General features: G+C 38.1%; 1 protein-coding gene across 4 annotated transcripts in view; it reads left to right on the top strand.

Moving 5' to 3' along the window:
• Nucleotides 1-18,358, top strand: part of KYAT3 (kynurenine aminotransferase 3) — a 46,449-nt gene extending 28,091 nt beyond the window's left edge. For all 4 annotated transcript variants that reach the window (XM_073234244.1, XM_073234243.1, XM_073234242.1 and 1 more), the window contains 7 exons: nucleotides 21-141; nucleotides 5,903-5,979; nucleotides 6,975-7,064; nucleotides 8,668-8,854; nucleotides 12,315-12,391; nucleotides 12,660-12,746; nucleotides 17,965-18,358. In XM_073234244.1, coding sequence (XP_073090345.1) covers nucleotides 21-141; nucleotides 5,903-5,979; nucleotides 6,975-7,064; nucleotides 8,668-8,854; nucleotides 12,315-12,391; nucleotides 12,660-12,746; nucleotides 17,965-18,027 — 702 coding nt within the window. In that variant the 3' untranslated portion in view covers nucleotides 18,028-18,358. The remainder of the gene's footprint in view (nucleotides 1-20; nucleotides 142-5,902; nucleotides 5,980-6,974; nucleotides 7,065-8,667; nucleotides 8,855-12,314; nucleotides 12,392-12,659; nucleotides 12,747-17,964) is intronic.
• The last annotated feature ends 3,391 nt before the right edge of the window (nucleotides 18,359-21,749 follow it).

The raw sequence follows: 21,749 nt of genomic DNA, 5'->3' as shown, positions 1-21,749 counted from the left end.
GTTTCCTTTAACATGTGCAGGTGTATTCCAGAGAAGAACTACAAGTGATTGCTGACCTTTGCATCAAGTATGACACACTGTGCATTAGTGATGAGGTCTATGAATGGCTTGTATATACTGGAAATAAGCATTTAAAAATAGGTACTGATTATTCTGTAGAGTCACAAGTCTTAGTGTTTATGGGCATATGGGGAGCAACTGATTGGAAAGAATCCCAGAACAGCTTTCACATAGTCTTTGTAATGGGTACCTATTTGTATGAGCACCTAAAAATGGGATGTGAATGATGGATGCTTGAGGGAATTAGTACACAGATTAAAGGACAAATGGTACAAACTTACAGGAAGAGATTTTGGACCACACCATAAAGGTGCAAAACATGCTTGGTTTTTTATCAAGAATCCAGCTGTTACTTAGTGCATATGACACAGGGAGCTTACTTGTTCCTGACCTGGACTGTCTCTACTGAACAGGTTGCCAAAACACCAGGTCATAGGCAAAAACTACAGGTACACAGTAAGCTACTGCTGGTTGGCCCTTGCCTGGGATCTCACCATCACTACTGGACTATCTCACAACCGCCATGGTGTTTCCCTGGGAAATCCAAACTTGTATCAATTAGAGGATTATAAACTGGGCTGCCACCTTTGGGTCCTTGCACTTGCCCTCCTTATGCCTAGAAATACTTTTCCTCCAGATAGCTACATGGCTCAGTCTCTCACCTGCCCCAGGTCTTTGTCCAGGTGTCAGTTTTTAGAACCATGACGTTGAAGACAGTTACACCTCTCCTTCCAGCATTTGCTTTGTCCTTTTCTGTTGTTTTTTCTTTATAACAAATATCATGGTCTATACATTTTACTTCTAACTTGCAAGAAGATATAGACATTTTTGTTGGTTTTGGTCCCTTCTGAGTCCAGAACAGGGTCCTGCATGTGATAGATGATCAGAAAGTGATTGTTGAATGAGTGATAGGAAGTATGGAAAGAATAGGGGCAGGATAACTAAAAATCACTGGGCAGAAACTAATAAATAAAACATGATTTATGTTGTATTTAAAGAGCTGTTGCATTTACCATAATTACCCCTGTGGTACCTTACAAATTAGAGCAGAGACAAGGAAGAAAAAGCAACTGGTTTAGGGCATCAACAGAGGAATGATCAAAAGATGGAATTTGTTAGGTAGAGAAGAGAAAGAAAATGCCTATCAGGTAAACTAACATGGAATGAGGAAAGGAGCACAGAAGATCAAGATATAAAGAAAGGTAAGTGGATTGTAGGTGTGTTATACTAACTAGCACAGGTGAGAGTGGAAAAATAGGATGATTCTGAAGGGCTCTGAATATGAGAAAAAAGAGTCTGAACTTTGCTGAATCAGTGGTTCTTAAATTTACTTTAGTGGTAGAGTACCTTGAAGCCACAATGTTTATATCATAAAATAGTGATATATTGCACTCCATCCTGAAACTGGAAGCAATTTTTCTAACAGAAATTCAATATAAAATATTGAATTCTGCACACATCTGTCTGTAACAAAGAGCTATTGTAATAAACACATCTGAGTTTTTCTGATTTCACCATGGATGTTCATTTACTAAATGCTCATTTGTTTCACTGTTGGTAGCACTCACTATCAGATAAGTCATAGCATTGATTATCCTAAATGCTTAAGAAACTTTAGTGGCTTAAGAAAATTTTGTGGAAGAAAACTTCAAATTGATTTGTTAAAAGAAAAATTCTCATATTAATTTAATCACCTGAGTACCAGTGACCATACTTTAAGAGCTACTGTAAAAGGTGTGACAAGTCGGAGGACTTGGTTACGTGATGGGATTTGTTTAAAAAGGTAAGAACCAGTCACAGGTGAGAATCTTGAGCAAATCAGACGCCTAGCCATGTAGATGATGCATGGGGGCCATTTAGAAGTAGAAAATCAGTGCACAGAGTATAGCATTTGAAGGTGAGAAGGAAAGGAATAAGCAAGTAGGGTTCTAAGATCTCTAGCCTAGACCACTCACAAGGGATGAGGCCCTTAACCAGAGATGGCGATGTGGAGAGGAGGAGCAGACCTGCTGGGAAGAGCTGAGCAGAGGAAATTCCTGCTTCTCGTGCTTTGGTCTTGCTAAGTTTCAGTGTCTGTGAGACACAGAGGAGATGTCTGGAGACTGGAGTCATAGGCCTGATGGTCAGGGATGAATTATGAAGGGATACATTTTTGGCAGTCATCACCATTTTGTTGATAGGAGAACCCATGGAAGAGAATGAATTTTCCCAGGGAGAATGTATAAACAGAGAAGGCCAGAGATTGCAAGGTGTGTTGCCTTAATACAGGAACCTGTTGTTATATGTCAGAATTGCAGCAGAGTTCACCTTTTCCTGTCTAGTGGATGACCGCTGCCTCAGGTCATCAGACTATTCCCCAGGAGAAAATGAGACTGACATAGGCAATTAATTTTTTTGGTAATTTTTTTGGATTACGTAGAGAGAGGAAGGACATCTAATGAATATAATTTGAGACTCAACATAAAACGTGTCTATGTCTATGCAATAATGACTCAAAGCTCTAGAGTTTTAGTTAATTCAGTTTAGCAATATCATTTCCAAAGGATTACTTTCAGTTATCTTGAAATTTATTGTTTAAACCTTCAAACCTTATATTGTAAACCCTGAATGATAAAAGTGATAATATTACTTGCTAAAATATATTTTAAAATATGAGTTTAAAACAAGAAAAAGTGAATTAACTATTTCATCATTTAGAGAGTACAGTTTGGTTGCATGAAAACTTAGATATTCTGTCAAATACAGTGGCCTTTGTTACATGAAAGATGCAAAATGGCTGTTCCATCAATTTGTGGAGTGAAATAGTCGTTCTATAATGTAATTCAACAAGGCTTTCTAGCCATACATCATGAAATTAGCATCATCTTCAGGTTGTCACAGAGGCAGTTTTCCCTGGTGTAGTACTCTTGGTCACTTGTCTAATCTTTATCTGACTTGTATTGAGGCCTAGTTTGCCTATAAATAACTGTTGTAGCTGCTGTGACTGATTTAAGGGTCACGGGAAGTTACCAGTTGTCTTTCAAATACAACTGCAAGCTAAACTTAACCAATACTGGGTATAGTTTTTAAAAATCATCAGACCTGCATAGATTTCTTTTCTCCCCATAGATTACTACATTCATACTCAATGCTGTGGTCATCTGTTCTGCCTGTCTGTTTACATTAACTTCTGTGGCTCTCCAAATCTCCGAGATTGAGAAGACATGACCATGTAAATGATTTAAAAAACACGTGAGGCCCTTTTTACTGAAATGTAGAATTTGGTCTTATTGGATCAAATTCTTGATTCAAATGATACCTCCACATTTCAGTAAAATGATGATTCAGTCAACAAAAGAATGCTGGTATTTATATAACAACCACTGATATTTGGCAAATTAATATAAATTCCTTGTAAGTTATTTAGCTGATTAGCTTACTCTTTGAAAAAACAACATCCACTTTTATATGGCTAAAAACAAATTATTTAGGTCTCCTTTTAAATAATGTAGTTAGATTTAATATCTTGTGATTGAAACCTGTATTTGACTCGTGAGCAGTTTGGTTTTCTTTGTATATAACTTATAGTGAAAACACATTTGGGTTGTATTAGTTTCCATGGGTAATTCTTATTTCCAAAGAATTTATTTCTAAATATTGTTCTTGCTAATAGGCCTTCCTGATTTTGGATATTTGACAGTAGTGATACTCTGCATTATATATAGTTTACATTTTCTCTGGTCAAATAGGAAAGTGGGACATGTGTCATGGTGTTGAAATACTAAATGTCTCCAAACTTGAAGGAATATAATTATTTATATCAAATGTTAGAATACCCCTTTATTGAATGGACCCTTTAAATATTTTCTTCATTTATCTTTTTGGTTTTTGTTATATCTATAGAGAATGCAATTATGACTTTTCTGATTTATATAGTGTTCCTCCCTTTACAAATATTGTCAAGTATTTCTTGATAGACCAAAATTATGTATGCATCCATTTTGGGAATTTCTTTAGATACCTTACATATTAGTAGGCACTTTACTTGCTTATGAGATTACTTTAAGAAAACAAGAGCCCCCCAGATATGGGTGTTTACTTTCCCTTTGTGTGTACCAACACTCTTACAACAATATTATTAGAGCATCTACTGTGCCTCTAAAAAACATGAAAAGCTGTGGGATTCCGTGTGAAGACCCTGACACCCAAATCACTTGACGTATCCCAAAGCCATGCTGTAGGTAGCATTCTCAGATTAACAGGGGAATAACTTCCAATGTCTAGCAAAATTTACAGATGCTTGCATTTTATATCTCCATGACTTTGTTAACCTGCATTCCCTTTGCCCAAAATACCTTTCTTCCCCTTCTCTGCCTGGCAAAGACATGTGGTCTTCCAAGTCTCAGCTCAAGCATTACAGAATGCTGCAGAAAGCTGCCCCTACACCTTCTACCCTTACATAATATCCCATGCCTGCTGCTATTAGAGCACTTAACCACACGGTATTACGCTTGTTTCATTTGTCTCCTACCCCACTAGACAGTAAGCTCCTTGAGGATAGGAACTGTATCTTCCTCCTCTTTGTTTCCTTTAGACCTAGCTTAGTCCCTGGCACCTGATTGTTGCTAATAAATGTTTGGTGAATAAATGAATGAATGATTTTATTAAAGGTACCAATCAACTTGAAAACATCTATACAATCATGTCTCATTATTTATGGAATCTGTATTTGTGAATTCATCTATCACTAAAATATATTTGTATCCCCGAATCAATACTTAGGGTACTTATCCCTGAATCAGTACTCAGGGCACTTCCTTCACAGACATGTACAAAGGGACTTCAAGTCCCCTAATATGCATTTCTCCAGTTGAGGTCCACATGGCAACACTGCCTTCTGCTTTCAGCTCACGTTGTTTTCACAGTGATTTTGCTCTTTAAAATGGCTCCCAAGCATAGTACTGAAGTCCTATCTAATATTTCTCAGTGCAGGGGTCCTGTGATGTGCATTACAGAGAGAATATGTGCATTAGCTAAGCTCCAGTCAGGCACAAGTTCTAGGGCTGTTGACATGGGACTTTCAGGGGGTGATAACCTAAAAGATGCAGGGCTTTTTAGGGGGTGAATAAAATCATCCTAAAATTGGTTGCACAACTCTGTCGCTATACTAAAAACCACTGAATTGTACATGTTAAATAAGTGAATTATATGGTGTGAGATTTGTATCTCAATAAAGTCGTCAGCACAACCCAAGCACACACACATACACATGCACACACAGATCGCTGGGCTAGCCTCCAGTTTCCAGTTCGGTAGGTCTGGGATGCAGTCCAAGATTATGCCTTTCTTAAAAGTTCCCCTGTGATACTGACATTGCTGGCAGGGGGACCACATTTTAAGAACCACTGTCCTAGGAATCCTGTAGAAATAGACTCAGAAATGGGTAGAGATGAGATGAGTTAAACAGTAGCCAGGACCACAAGCAAACCGTGCCCCAGAATGATAGTACTGAACACAAGGCGGCTGCTGCCACTGCGTGTGGCGTGCCACGGACTGTGTGTCCATTGCAGCAAGTCAGACTGGAACACTGCAGCCTGCCGGCACCTCTGCCACTTCTGCCCCTTGAAATAGTTTTGCTACTTAAGATTATTCAATCTATAACATATTCCTTTGGTTCAATATTACAGTGTTTTCAAGCATTATAACATTTTCAACTGCCTTTGGGTTAAAGGTACATTACCTTTAAAAAGCCTATGAAATAACTTGACTACGCTGTGATATAATTACGTGTTTAGATTGTACTGCATGCAGATTGATTGGAAAGCAATTATTTGACCTTTTTTCTCTCCTTTTTCCTATTCAGCTACGTTTCCAGGTATGTGGGAGAGGACCATAACAATCGGAAGCGCTGGAAAGACTTTTAGTGTAACTGGCTGGAAGGTAAGATCAAGAATTTAAATGCTTCAAAACCACATGTATTTTACTTCTTAGAGAGTTTTTTTTGTGTTTTCCATGTATACATACTGAGTTTACACAGGTTTTATACTTGATGATCTTCTGCTTATTATTAACTCATTTAACTTTCACGTTGGCCTTTGTCCTTTTTGAGACCTAATCATTTCTTTAAAAGTAAGAAATATTTGGTAATTTTTCATTTTATATGTAACCAACTAGTGACACTTTGTCTTTACAAAGTGTTCAGATTATTACATATTAATATAAAAGGAGAAAAATAACAATTGCTAATATTTTGGCACTTACTATGTGCCTAGTGCTGCTACATGCTCAACACGTACTGATTCCTTTCATCCTCAAAACCACATTATGAGGTGGGTATGATTTACTATCCCCATTTTACAGACAGTAACACTAAAGTACAGAGAAATTAAGTGACTTGCCTGTTAACACAGCTAATAAATAAACCAAGCCAGGGGGACAGTCTAGTTTCAGAACCCAAGCACCTACCCCACTGCCTTCTGTAATACAATAACAATGTATCCAGTTGAAAGTTGTTATCTTGCAACCTCTACTCTCCTGAGCATGGCTAAGAAAGCAGGGAGTATCAGAAAAGAGGCCTGCAGAACCAATTATAGAAGAGTCCCTTAGACCTATTTTACCTACAGCTAATCCAAACATGCCTTGTTACCAGTTTCTAGATCTCCAGAGTGTCAGAAGTAGCAAATTAGAAGAGAAGGATAATAATAATAAGGTACTGTTTACTTTCCGAAAGCAGAGTTTAGTGACTCCAGTTGGAAACTTTTCCACAAAAAGAACAATGTTGAAATGATTCTATGATTACTGTACTACTTCGGTGGAGTGAACCTTTTAGATTTGTATGCATTTGATAATTGCATTAAATTTAGATACTGTAACAGATTTGATATATACAGTTATATTCATTTTTTGAGACTTGCTTTTATTTTTTCCTTTTCCAGATCGGCTGGTCCATTGGTCCTAATCATTTGATAAAACATTTACAGACAGTTCAACAAAACTCTGTTTATACTTGTGCAACTCCTCTACAGGTGGGTGTAACTTTGGTTTGAAGCATGGTCTTTTGATGAAGATGTTATTTTTATGTTTTAATATTTGAAATGGCTTGGTTCTTTCCTTCATGACCTTTTTGAGCAAGGCTTCTAATATAATATGGGAGTTTAAGAGCAGACACATACTCTTTATCTATCAAGAAGAGTTTGTTGGGTCTTTTTAAATATAAAATATCCTAGCTTTGAATGCTCATACATTGCTAGCAGGATTACAAACTGCACTCTGGTGGACAGTGACAGCACTGAGCACCCTCCAAAGCAGCGATCTATCTTCTGGGAATTTACCCATAGCTGTTGCCTGCACATGTAAGACACTCTCTGTGTACATGGCTATTCATTGCAGAAAATAGGGAATAATTGCTAACCATCTACGGACAGTTGGTTAAATAAATCATGGTCTATCCAAGCATTTAAATATTATGTGACTATATTAGTTTCCTATTTCTTTGTAGCAAATTACCACAAATGTAGTGTTCATATCAGCAAAAAGCACAGAGGCTTGAATGAAATGATCAATGGAAAAAGGTAGCTGGGAGCCAGGCAAGATGGAGGGCCAGAGTAGGACTATGCTTGTGACTGCCAAGACTGAACGAGATAGGAAGCCACTGAGGGTTCTGAGCACAGGAGAGACAGGATATAACTTGTGTTATCAAAGGGACTCTGACTGCTTTGTTGAGTCAGAAGACTATTGATCCAGGAAAGAGACAGCACTGGACTGAACTAATATAGGGACAGTAGAAGTGGTGGGAAGTGACTGGGTTCTGAATATATTTTTAAGGTAGAACTAACTGTATGTACTGATGAGTCACATGTGGGGTATGAGAAAAAGAGAAGAGTCTAGTATAATTCTGCTGTTAGGAGGGATGTTATGTCTTCTGGGCTTGGAATTTTCTAGGGCAATATCTCCTAATATAGGGGATGAGTAAGTTTCTGAGAAAAATAAAAATTCCAGGTAAGAATTTGGAGCATCTCTTTCTGAACTATCTGATTCTGTACTCCAGCGAAGTACCTGTTTCTTTTCATGCCCTCTAACAACCATATTTGGAAACCAGCCCATGCTTCCGGGGAAACCACAGAAGCTCGCTTCTAATCCCTGTGGCACTGAGACTACTTTCCAAGGGTATCAATGGTTAGAACAGGGATTTGCACACCTCCAGGGAATGACACACTGGGTCAGCTTCCATCCCCACCGCATCCCCCAGGGTAACTGGGAAAGCCTGGCTGGCTCATCATTTCTTTGGTCACCCGTCAAACTTACATCTACTGAGTCATTCTGCAGCTCACCTCAACAAAGAATACTGTCTTTTCATTTGCAAGTAAGTCATCTTTATATAAAGCCTCTTTTTCAACTTGGATTTTCATGGCTCACTCTCAGTTCTTCACATTAAATTTAGTCACTTACATGTCACTTGATTTTTCCATTAATCAATACAGTTTAACATGGGTTCATAGGAATTCAGCTGTGATTCCCTGAATGACATTTTTGCCAATATTACTCAGTCTTTATTTATAATACCAATAGACTCAGCAATAAATAACATTACCATATTTCCTTTCCACATTTTTCAATCTTAACACGCAGGAAGCCTTGACTCAAGCATTTTGGATTGATATCAAGCGCATGGACGATCCGGAGTGTTACTTTAATTCTTTGCCGAAAGAGTTAGAAGTAAAAAGAGATCGGATGGTACATTTGCTTGAAAGTGCTGGCCTAAAACCCATAGTTCCTGATGGGGGATACTTCATCATTGTCGATGTGTCTTCCCTAGGTTTGTAAAAATTTGTATCATTTCAAATACAAGGGAACTTCTATGTGAAACTATATCAGAGTTAGGGAGAAAAGATTGGTGTCATAACTGTATCAGCATTTTATCTGTGGAAAAATGGATTTTTACAATGTCAGTATTTTTCTACAGTCTTGACTTTTAGGTTGTTGACCTTGTATGTGACTCAGATGTTACATGGTTATGGGCCAGTTTTCCTAGGTGTTCTGTTAAATACAGACTTTGTTGTCATCTTGTTCAGGTGTGTGATTTAGAACATAGGCACATGAAATGATATATGTCCCCTGTGTTCCTAAGGTTTTAATTTCCTTTTTTAGTTAAGAAAAATAAGATTTCTAGAATGTGGATGCTGCAGGGATATTGGCCATTTTAGAATACACTGAAATGAAGTAAAGAAGGAAAATAATTTTGTTGAGGGTCTCCATGCCTAGCATTTCCAAACACCATTCTGAAGAAAGTGTTGTTAGCTCCATTTTTAAAGATGTGAAGACTTAGCAAGTTTGGAAATCACTTTTCCTATATTGGGCCTAAAAGTGCAGCTTATTTCATGAAATGGCAAAAAGAAATAGCAGTTTTCATCACTTTTATAATTTTTGCTTTTGAATTGGAAATCCACAAGATTTTCAACATGAATTATTTTGTTTAAAATACTTGAAATGCTTCCAAAAGGAATTTAAACTAACTCATATTAAAAGTTTTCTATGCAATAATATATAAATATAAATGTTTATATATAATAAAAAATCAATGTCACATAGGAGAGGAAGCAAATATTTCAGTCATATAGATTCTTATAGTATTGTAAATAGCATTAACTTGAGATCAAATTTCATGGTAGCAAATGAAAATAGAAAAATAAAATTAGTTACGTAATTCTTGGATAAAAAGAAAGCTAACTTATTAGATAAAAATACTTTTTTCCTGGATACAAACTTTTCCAGATTGTAAATTCAGATAGTAAGAAGAATTCATGACATGATACTCAACATCAAAAGGACAATGATGCAACTTTCATTTGAATGATGGCATTAAGCTCTTAAATAGTTTCTCATTTTATCTTAGTTGATCTATCTTATTTATACTATTTGTTTAGTTCTTAGATCTTAAAGTGATGTGGTTGTAAAAGAACAGAAAGGACTTTGGTTAGGAACCTTTTGTGATGATGGGGGAAAAATGTCCCTTTTTCGTGGTCCTCCTTCACCTGTGGAGGGAAAATGTTAATGTCCATAAGACCACCTACATATGAGGACAAGTTCATTTTATTTTACTCTTTCATCTGCTCAGGTTAGTTTGAATGTGGACATTCTATATACTACAGGTTGGACCCATCATTTCTAAAGATAAGCAAAAAACAAAACTTTCATTTGATGGTACTGTGAAAATAAGCCATTAATTTCATGAACATAGTTATTACTTCCTTTTACAATTTGTACCAGTGGCTAACTGGCCAATATTTTTGAGCATTTATGACATAGTGGGTATTATGTTAAGAGCTTTACAAATGTCATGTTCTCACAAAAGCCCTATGAGATTGGTGCTATATCCTCATTGTTAGATGAGAAAAATAAGACAGAGAATGGAGAAATTTACCGAAGTTTATCAACTAATGAGTAGCAGAGCTGGGCTGTGAGCCCAGGAATCCATGTCCTAATCAGTGAACTTACCATTTTTCTGCTATACTAAGTAGCTTTCCAGACCAGTGAGCTTCATCCTAGAACTGTAAAGGGAAACATTTGATTAGAAGACAAGATGACAGATAGGGAGCTATTACAGTTGTTCTAGTGAGATGAAAAGGTCCAAAATTATGGAGGAGATAGTGGGAATGTAAAAACTAATTTTGATTTTCATAGGTTATTTAAATATGCAAATGCTGTTATATGTTTCAAGCTCCTACCTTTAAATAAGAAATATTTTGTTTGGTTCCTTTGAGGATCTCTGACTCAAGCATTAAAAGAAATAGATTGCAGCTTTCTTCTAATTATAAAATATTTAGAAATGTATTTATTCCCTTTTCTTTTGAGCACTATGGTAATAAATTCCTCTTTTTAAAGCTTTATAAGAATAAATGAGTAGTACAGCGGTGTCAGTTACAGTTAGTTACTACTTTTCTTCCTTATGCTGCTACAGGTAATCACTCCTTTCTCGAGGTTACCTTTGAACACACTACTATCATGTACTTGTCACAAGGAATTTTCACATACTTTAGTTAGACTTTAACTTTTTTAAGTAGTCATTTTTGCTAGCACCAAACCTGACTTAAACACGCATACATACATATAACTTGAAATAATAATTTAAGTTTTTCCTCTGTAAAGTGAAAATTGTAGCTACTTCTCATAATTATAGGACAAGTAAATGAGAAGATAATATAACATGCTTAACAATTAAAGAGTAAGTGCTCAATAAATGGTAGTATATTATTAGCATTATTATATGGAAATCTCACATTCTTAAAGCACAAAGGAGAATGGAAATAAAATTAAATAAAACTATATATTAAGGCTTCTTAAAGAATACAGGTGAAAGTTTCTTCAATGTCAAGGTTTTTACACTATTAATTTGAAGAGACCCAATAGTATTTAGTGAGTAAAAGAAGATAACTGACTCAATTTATTTTGAGCAATAAATTGTAAAATTTCATTGATCACAATAACTATCAATGTTAGTTGCTTTGGAACATTCAAAAATATCTAAAAGTATAAGTCAATAAATTTGAAACAATATGAAATATAAATTCTCAAGCTGAGTGCCAGAGAAATATCTGGCCCAGACCTTAAAGCAAGATTGGAGCAAGAGATAAGAATAGGAATGCATATTTGAAGTTTTTCCCCCAAATTAAACTAAAAAATAAGAGCTTACTATATGGAAAAAAGAGAAAAACAGTAAGAATATCACTTGGGAGATCTACACAGACATTCTCCCTTTATTAATCATGGATAATACTAATTTATTTATTCAACAACTAAGGCTTTTATTACTTACATATGAAATACTGTCCGAAGAGTTGGAGATAATGATAGGTTGAAATACAGACACCTTACCTTTGTAGGGCTTACAATCTAATAGTGAATGACTATTTTGGAGACGTAATTATTACTGATGAATGCTCTATAAATTTAGGTGTTACTTCATTAATAGTGATCATAGTCTTATATTATTTCTAGAGGGAGAGGTAACACTCCTCTTTCCTTTCCCTTTCCTACTCTCTTCTAGTGCTAAATGCTGTATGCACAAATATGATCACCCAGATGTATATGTGAGTACTGCCTTAGAATAGCAATAAAGCTTGTCTATGAATTTCTCACTTCCCACACCATGCAGTATGAGACTTCAGCAAATTCTGTGAATATCTTCTGAGAAAATTTTAAGTCTTGATCGACTTAAATGAAATACATGTTGCCTCAGATACAATACATAGGTCATCTAATTTTCATTCTTGTTTTAGATGTAGATCTCTCTGATATGAAGAACAGCAATGAACCTTATGACTACAAATTTGTGAAATGGATGACTAAAAATAAGGTAACGTTTATTGGCCTTTGCAATATTGTATTGTATTTTACAGTTAATTTATAAAGGAAACTTGCTAACATGGTTTGAATAATGTTAACAGTAGTTTTGCATATAATATTAAACTCCTGGCTATCTGAAGGATTTTGAAAACACTTTTCTTTTTGGAAATTGTTGTGAATATTTATAAGTATCTATATTTGTTTCTAATGTTTATGGTCATAAAGTTAGTATCTGAAGTATAAGTAGTTTTCCTATTTTGTCTTCCTTTTTTTTTCAGAAACTATCAGCAATCCCAGTTTCAGCATTCTGTAATGCCGAGACAAAATCACAATTTGAGAAGTTTGTGAGATTTTGCTTTATTAAAGTAAGTTCCCTGTTCTATTCAAAAACACATTTATAATGTCCTTTCTATTGATTTATAAAGCATATTTTTTTCTATTGCTAGCCATGATGTACTTATATGCAGTTTTTAAGTTTAGGCTTGCTACTATTAAATGAATTGCCTACCACAGCAAAACTCAAAACTCCTTGAAGTGTTGAGTTTTCTAGATTACAGTATAATTGGGCTCCATACCATGTAACATTACAATGTCCAACATGCAATCAAAAATTAATAGACATGTGAAGACACAAGATTATGTGACCATTAATAAAGAGAAAAGGCAGTCAATAGAAACAGATCTCAGGGTAACCCAGATGTAGGAGTTAGCTGATAAGGACTTTAAAGCAGATATTATAAATAAATTCAAGAAATTAAAGGAGAAATATGGTCATAATGAGTGAACAAATTAAAACCATAAAAAGAAAACCAAGAGGATATTCAAAACTTACAAGTGTAACTGACCCTTGAACAATGTGGGTTTGAACTGCAGGCATCCACTTACATACAGATTTTTTTTCTCAATAAATATATTGGAAAAATATTTGGAGATAGACAATTTCAAAAAACATTTTCTTTTCTGTAGCTAACTTTACTGTTAGAATATAGTATATAATACATATCACATACAAAATGTGTTAATCATCTGCTTATGTTATCAGTAAGGCTCCCAGTCAGCAATAGGCTATTAGTAGCTAAGTTTTTGGGGAGTTAAAATTTTAGAGATTTTTTACTGCAGTGAAGGTTGGTGCCCTTAACCCCCCTGCATTGTTTAGGGTCAGTTGTGTAATATCTGATATGAAAAATGTACAGAGCTTAAAAAGTGTAAACAGGCCAAATGTGTTATATCTATACAACAGAATATTACTTAGCCATAAAAAAGAATGAAGTACTGACACAATATAGATAGTTGTTGGAAACATATACTAAGTGAGTGAAGCCAGACACAGAAGAACATATATTAACTAAGTCCATTTATATGAGATGTTCCGAATTGGTAAATCTGGACACAAAATGCAGATTAATGGTCACCAGAGTCTAGGGCTTTAAAGGGGGAAATGGTAAATGGCTGCTAATGGGTATCAAGTTTCTTTTTAGATGATGAAAATGTTCTGAAATTAGATAATGGTGATGGTTGCAGAACCTTGTAAATGTAGTGGAAGCCATGGAATTGTAAACTTTATAACAGTTAAAATGGTGAATTTTATCTCAGTTAAAAAAAATTTTCTGAAACCAGAAAAAAAAAAAAGTACCAAATGATAGATAAAATTTAATCATAGATAAAGCCAGTAGTCATTACTCAAAACAATAGAAACTTACAAAGAATTCAATAAAAAATGAGTAATAGAAAGGAACCAGCTATGAGTCTATAAAAAGATACTATGCAGAAAAAAAGAGAAAGGTACAAGGAAAAACAGGTGTCAGAGGAAAACTATTCAGCAAGAAAAATGTTGTCATACAAATTGAAGGGAAAAAAACGAAGCTACTGGTAATTCTATTGACACTGGAAACAGCACAAAGAACACTAATTCCTTTACAGGGAACACTGTAAGCACATTAAGGATTGAGAAAAATGAGCAAAAAGAAGTAGAAAAGAACAAAGAATTAAAAAACATTAGGAGAAGAATTACAGATGTGGAAAACAAATGAAACATGTAGAGTCCCTGTGGGCAGTGGGGAAGGTCAGGGAAGGCAGAACAATGGAGGTGGGAAAGAATTTTATAGCTTTATTCTGAGAATGTTTTGCATTTTTAAAAAAATCAAAAAATTTAAAGGGAGAGCTTTGTTTCAAGATTCACAGAATGGTTAATTCAGCACTGAGATATACTTTCTTTACTATACTGGGCTTTAAAGATAATTATAGAAATGATCCTTTGGCTTCTAAACAAAAAGATCAGAACCTCCATGGGGGCAGGAGAGGAGGACCAATGTGGGCTCACCTCCTTCATGTCAACATTCGATATTAGAAGGTAGTGGAGCAATACTGAAAATTCCCTAGTGCACGCTGACACACCTAACTCAACCCCTTGGAAAGAGTAAAAATAAATGTATGGCAAAACATGCCAAATACTTTTCATGTTCCCCATAAACAACATTGTTCTACAAAACCACAATATAACCATCAAAATCATGAAGATGGCATTTGCTATATCATTCTCTCTAATTCTCAGGTGCCTTCAAGTGTTTCATTAATTGTCCCAATAAAGTCCTATTTATAACAAATCAACCAATCAGTCCAGGCCAGGCTGTGTGTAGCATGTAGTTGTGATATCCCCTTCAAGCTGGAATGGGTCCTCAGTTTCCTTTGACTTTCTTGACTTCGATAACTTTTGAAATTAATCTGCCAATTGTTTTGAAGAAAGTCCTTCAACATGTGTTTAACATACCCTCCTGGTTAGATTCAGGCTATGGACCTTTGGCAGGGAGCCACAGAAGGGATTCTCTGTTTTGTTGCATCTGTCAGGTGGCACATGATTTTAGTTTTTCCTTAAACTAAACTGGTGATGTTAACTCTAATCACTTAAAGAATGTGGTGTCTGCCAGGCTTTCTACTGTGAAGTTACACTTCTTCCCCTGATAAAATAATGAATATTTTGTGGTGAGGTAGTTTGAAACTATGAAAATATTCCATATCTCATCAAGTAATTTGTTCATGTACCTAAAATTCGTTCATTTATGTATGGACTCATGGATTCCTGTTTTATGCAATGGGTTATAATATCATTATTGCTTAATTTGATGTTCAAATTTTCCCAGATGTGGCCATTAGGAGCCCCTTTAAGCTGCCCTCTGTTTCCTTTGATATGTCCCCATCATTTTTGAGCATTTCCTTACTTTCTGGCAGAGCAAGACGCAGCAGGTTCATCTTGTCATTATCTACCACAATCCATAATCAGCTTCCGTGGAGAATGCTAAGAACTGGGCATTAGGAGTACTCGTTACTTTTAGGGTATTAGTGCTTACCGGTGGAGAGAGGTAGGGAATACATGAATGTCTATACATACCTACACACACTGTACATAAATACACATATTTACATCTGCATTTATTTCTGTGTCTCTCTTAATTGAAACCACCATTGGATTTATTTTAGCTCTCTCCCTTTCCGTATTGTAACTTCCTTCTCTGATGGTGAAGAACCTGTCTCTCAGCATGTGATCCCTTCTTTAATCAGTGCCTCTGTACTTGACTTATCTCCTGTCAGTGCCACTGCCCCTCTACCCACCACCCCTGGCTGGTGGTGCCCTTTATCCCACTCAGGCTTTGATGCTCTGTGCCAGGGTGCTGTGCTCTCACTCTCACACAGAGGTGCTCTCCTCTGGCTCTCTAACACAGCACACCAGGCTGTGGCTGGCACCCACTGCACAGAAGCCCTCATCGCTTGTGGGTTCTGACACCCATGTCAGTCTGCATAGGCCATGCCTGCATCTTCCTTTCCAAGTGCCAGCAACCTGCATGGAGCCACCTGCCCTACAGATACCTTCCTCTCCCTGCTTGAACTCTCCTGTCCTATTCAGAGCCAGCACCCCCACTGCCATCCCTGCCACATCATGCCACCCACACTGGAAACCCTCCTCACTGCACTGTGGCTTAAGCATGCTGAATCAGGCTGCCAAGGAGCCAACCCACTGCCCTGCCCCCATACATCAGCACCTACTTCAGTCAGCCCCACCAGATGGCTTTTGGACTAAAACATTCTGTAGAGGGAAGAAAAAGGGAAAGAAGAAGTAGAGAAAGCAGAAGAGGAAGAACAAGAGGCTTGATTTTCACTGTTTACCCATCAATTTAATTTTATACCATATGCATTTATTGCCTAGTTATTATAACAATGAAACTTTGATAGAAGGGGTCAGAATTGTGTGAATGAACTAACTTTAACACATTCAGAGTAGAGAATGGTGAATATTGTCCAAAGCTGATAAATAAGGAAATAGGACCATATGCATTACTTAGCTTTTGGTAGTAAATCACAAGAACTAAAACCAGAAATTATCATAAAGGTTGTCTTGGGGAATGGCAGGTGGAGTAGGGAGCAAATGATTATTTTTCAGCATAAGCTCTTCTATACTCTTTGACTTGTTTCTGCAATTATATGTCAATTGATTGTTTTCTTTGTGGAGATCTGCCTTTATGTTTTTACTTTGAAAAATTCTCAATTGAGATCAATCAATAGAGATCTTGCTGCCCACACATCCCTAGTCTGAAAGCCTTCATAGTTAGCAGTGACCACAGCAGCTGTGAGCCATGGAAAACATGCATTTATTCTTCCATTCTTGCTCCACCTGGCGTCCTGGGTGTGTGGTGGGAGCTAAGAGAGGGGCTTTCTTCTGTGGTCTAGAAGCCTCTTTGAAAGACATCTCTGATTTTGCACACTTCATACCCAAATGGATAAAAGTAGTAAATGTCAATCCCACTGGCATTTCCTTCAGAGTCTGCACCTGTGTTAGTGTTATTTATGAGTCAGAGTCTTCTTTGGCCCTGCGGGTCACCCAGTCTGCCACAAGTGATTATGAATAGTGAGTGTCCACATTGATGGACATGATTTTCCTGGGATCAGGTTAAACTGTTTTTAATCTGAGCTGTATTCATACCATTTGCCCATCATTTTCTTGGTGATACTCTTTGGGCCCATGCCAGTTAATTCGTACATTCCTTTAGTGTCAGGAGAGTAGCAATAAAGTGTCCTGAACTGGCAGCCAGCATCACAAGATCATATGTAGTGACTGTCCTCACACTTCCCCAGCTCCTCTTATTTTGAATCCTTGTGAGGTTCATTCCCTTTTCCAGCCAGACAGCAGTGGAATATAGCATTATAAATAACTGTTTGTCTCATTTGTCTCACTTGCTGCTGGGCTCCTTACAGAGCTTAGGCCCGGTTTACTGGACCATGGAGGCAGGGGACGATGCTGTGGGTACCGTTCCCCAGGCTCTGTCTAGGCTTCTGCTGGGGCTGCAGCTTAGTATAGCCAAGGCTTCCAGTGGCTCAACGCACTGGGAAGGCATGACCCCCCCAGCAAATGCTCAGGCATGGTCATCACTGGGGAAGCCAATGACAGGCTGCAACCCGACGCCCTGGCTCGTGGTTCCCAAATCACTACATGACTTATTGATATACTACTGACTTAGGTATCTTTTTCTATTTAGATCTTTACTTCATCTTGAATTTATTCTGGTATGTGATGGCTATTTCATTTGTTTACAGAAAGACAGTACACTGGATGCTGCTGAAGAAATCATGAAGGCATGGAATAGAGAGAAGTGTTGATGTACACAGACTGGTTTCTATTGGATGACCTAGTGGGAAATTGTCATTTGATGCTGCCACCTGCAGGATACTGAAAAATATGTCTGTACAAAGGCAATTTAAAGACATATTTCCATTGTTTTTCCGAAGTTAATCCCACTACTAACACTATTCAGGTGATGGGTCCTTTTTTCCCTTTCAGTTAAGATGTATTAAAACACTTTCCACTACCATTTTATGAAAGGACATGTTGCATGGTGAATGGGGACTGTGAAAGACTTGTCGACGCTTAACTTCTCTGTGCTTCTGTTTCCTAGTCCTGAAAGGGCAATAAAAACTAGCATCTACTTTATGTGAAGTTTGTGAGTTGTTTGTGAGAATGACGTGTAAAGTGTGGCAAACAATGAACACTAACTAATGTTAGTCGGCTTCACTTCTCACCATTGTGTAAGAACTCTTTGCCAGTTTCAACTCCATTTCTTCTCTGCCTCTACCCACCTCTAGTCTCCTCCCGTTCATTTACCAATGGCTTTGACCTTTGCTCACAGTTTTGCCTCTCTGTCCTAGTATTGTCATTATTGGGGTTGGCTTCAAGGTCCATATGGATTATGTATATTTCAGTACTTTGCCCGCCTCACCTCTGCTGCTGTTCACCTTCACTCCATCTCTGCTGCAGCCCCCGGCTTCCTTGTGCACACCCTTAACCTTTCAGTATTCAAGCCTGTTCCACCTTTAAGATAGTAAATTAGTCTTCTCACGGTGACAGTCTATCCTTACAGTATTCTCTCTCTCACCTCCTCACAAAATATCTTCTTTAATCACTATAATTTCAAATCCACTGTCAGAAAATGGTCTGTGGCCTTCTTACATCACAATCAGAATTGATCTATGAAAATAGATTTTGGTCTTCATCCCAGAACTACTGAATAGTAATTTCTGGATCTGGCCCTTCCTAGGGATTCTTATACCCATTGAAACAATCACTGCTGCCTCATTTTTATCCCCGTCAGTCCCCTTATATAATCATCCTAAATCATCCATCTTAGATTTCATCATCATCATCCATCACCAGCTAAGATACTTTTGCTGCCTTGAATAACTTGCCCATTGCCCTATCTCCTACATGGGCAAAAAGCCTCTCGCCTGGGGCTGAAGCTCCATGCTGGCAGCTGGGCTGCTGCTAACTGCTGTCGCAGGTTCTGACAACTGAATGCACATCACTGACCTTACCAGACTTAATTCTTCTATGATACCCAATAAGTCTTCTACCTTTTACCTCAGTAGCAATTCCTAATATTCTCCCATTCTACACAATAAAAATATCCAACCTTTCCATTCTCACACCTCAAAGCCCACCACCAGCACAATTAAATCATAGCAAATGACCTCATCTACCACATCTATGAAAAACAAAACAAAGTGAAAAAACAACCTACCAGACCAGCACTCCCAACTAAGATCCTAGCAATAAGCCTATGGTTTACATGCATCAGCATCCATCCTTCAGTTCCTTCTGGGGGTGGGAAGCAGAGTGGTGGGTATGCAGCAGCAGGCCCAGCTGTGCAGTTTCTCTAATTTCTGTGCCCTCTGGAGTGAGGGCTTCCATGTTTTGGTCCAACAGTGAGGCCTAGGGCTGGTCCATAGGGAACTCTGCGTGAACCAGGGACAGAGGTTACCATCCCTTCCACCTGGCTGGGATTTTAGGAGAGCCGACATGGAGAGGAGGAAGGCATGGCTGTGAATATGGGGTCTGCCAGTGAGTGATGCAGTACTGGACAAAGGAAAGTTGTCAACTTTATTGGGACCTTAGAGGCCAAGGCCAGACCTGAGGCCTCCAGATGCCTAACTAGCTATCCAGGCCTCACTGAGGTTAGAGACAGTGTAAATTGTTACAGTGGGAAACCCCAAGGGGTTGGACAGAGGCACCTACGAGGAGCTAAGACTCCCTGAACAACAGCACCAGCATCGGCTCTGGCTGCTTTGCCCCCTCACACCAGCACCTACATCCTTGAGTTGGGTTGGTTCCCCTGGCAGTCACTGTTGATGCTGCTGCTCAAAGTACTTGGCCCCTCAGTTTTTAAATCCTGTCTTTGCATTCATCTAGGCTGAGGTTTCCAACCTCTTTCTCCCTCACTGAAAATTGGGCACTTGGTCATCTCAAAGACCTCAACCTTTCTTCCCCTTTTCTGCTGTTGAGAGTGCATTCCTTGCACACCTCTTGAAAGGACCCCAGGTTCTGAAAGTTCTTCAATCTTCTCAAAGCATCACTCTGGCTGCTATGTTGAGAACTGACTGTAGAGGCAGCAAAGGTTGAGGTGTGGAGACCTACTACAATAATTTGGGTGAAAGATAACAGAGGTGGCTGTGGAAGGTAAGAAATGGTCAGATTCCTGATATCTTTTGAAGGCAGAGACAACAGGATTTGCTAACAGAGTTTATGAGGACAAGAATGAGTCCAGTTTGGGGCCAGGGCAACTGGAAATATTGAGTGCCAATGAGACAGGGTTGGTGGGTGTAGTCAGAGTAGGGTGAGGGCCTCCGAGAAAAGCAGGGTGAAATATTTACAGTCAAAGCAATGTAACAATGGGTAAAGAAGTCCCCATTGAAACTCTGTTCAGCATTATGCAAAGTCAAAGTCACACTAATTCTCTAGGGAAAGATACCTAAGAATATAGACATCTTTAGTGAGGTCAGTTAAAGGTTAAAAGGCCAGAAGCAACTTGGCCTGGAATGTTTGAGTGTTCTGCAAGGGTATCAGCATAACCCATGACTCCACTGTCAGCCCTGGCAATCAGACTATGACCCGGCCCACCTTGAGGACAGGGCAGGTGATGCAAGTCCACACCCCTAAGTTTTTTTCATGTTCTCGAAAAATCCTCAACTGCCTATAAAACCCCCTGGACAGCGCACCAGTATACGGGCTCCCTTGTCCCCTCCTGGAATGCACCAAGAGCTCTATTCTCTCACTTTGTTCCTAAATAAAAGCCTCTGCCCTTGCTCTCCTACCTTGAATGTTTGTGAAGCTCATTCTTTGGCTTCGTGAACAAGAATCCCAGCACCACCATCACTGAGGTGGAGAGGCTTCTGGAGGAGCAGGCTTAGGGGAAGATCAGGAAGCCAGTTTTGAGCACATTAAGTTCGAGATGCTTATTCAAACTTGAGGTGGAGATGTTGACTAGGCAGCTGGATTTTCAACTGTGGAGTGTAGGAAAAGGCTGGAGATATATATATATATATATTTGAGAGTCTGCAGCATATCAATGACATTTAAAGACATCAGAGTAGATATATCACCAAATATGCCAGGATTAGCAACAAGAAGAGGACTGCTGATTTAGCTGTGGAGTTTTGAGAAATCTTCCTGCAAAGTGGAATACCTCTTTGAAAGAGTTTTTCACACACACACACATGTCCCTTGCTTACCCGCAACTCTCTGCAATCTGGATTCCACACACAATACTTTTCTAAGTTCTCTAAAGACCTCCACGTTCCTAGATCTGAATGAAACTTCCCCGTCCTATCTAACTTTGCCTCTTAGTATTTAACCACTGCAGACCATCTTGGCCTCCTTAAACCCTATACTTTCTTGTTCCTGTGACACTGGGCATCTGTGAATTGCCTCCCACCTCTCTGGCTGCCACTTTCTATTGAATTTCAGAACAATATATCTGTAAGTCTGCGGAGAGGAAATCCTGGGGCAATACCTCTAAAAACCAAAATCAGTCAAAGGGAGAAATAAAGTT

This window comes from Manis javanica, chromosome 4 (assembly GCF_040802235.1).
Source record: "Manis javanica isolate MJ-LG chromosome 4, MJ_LKY, whole genome shotgun sequence".
Taxonomy (NCBI): Eukaryota; Metazoa; Chordata; class Mammalia; order Pholidota; family Manidae; genus Manis; species Manis javanica.
This window is presented reverse-complemented; position numbering and strand designations above follow the sequence as displayed.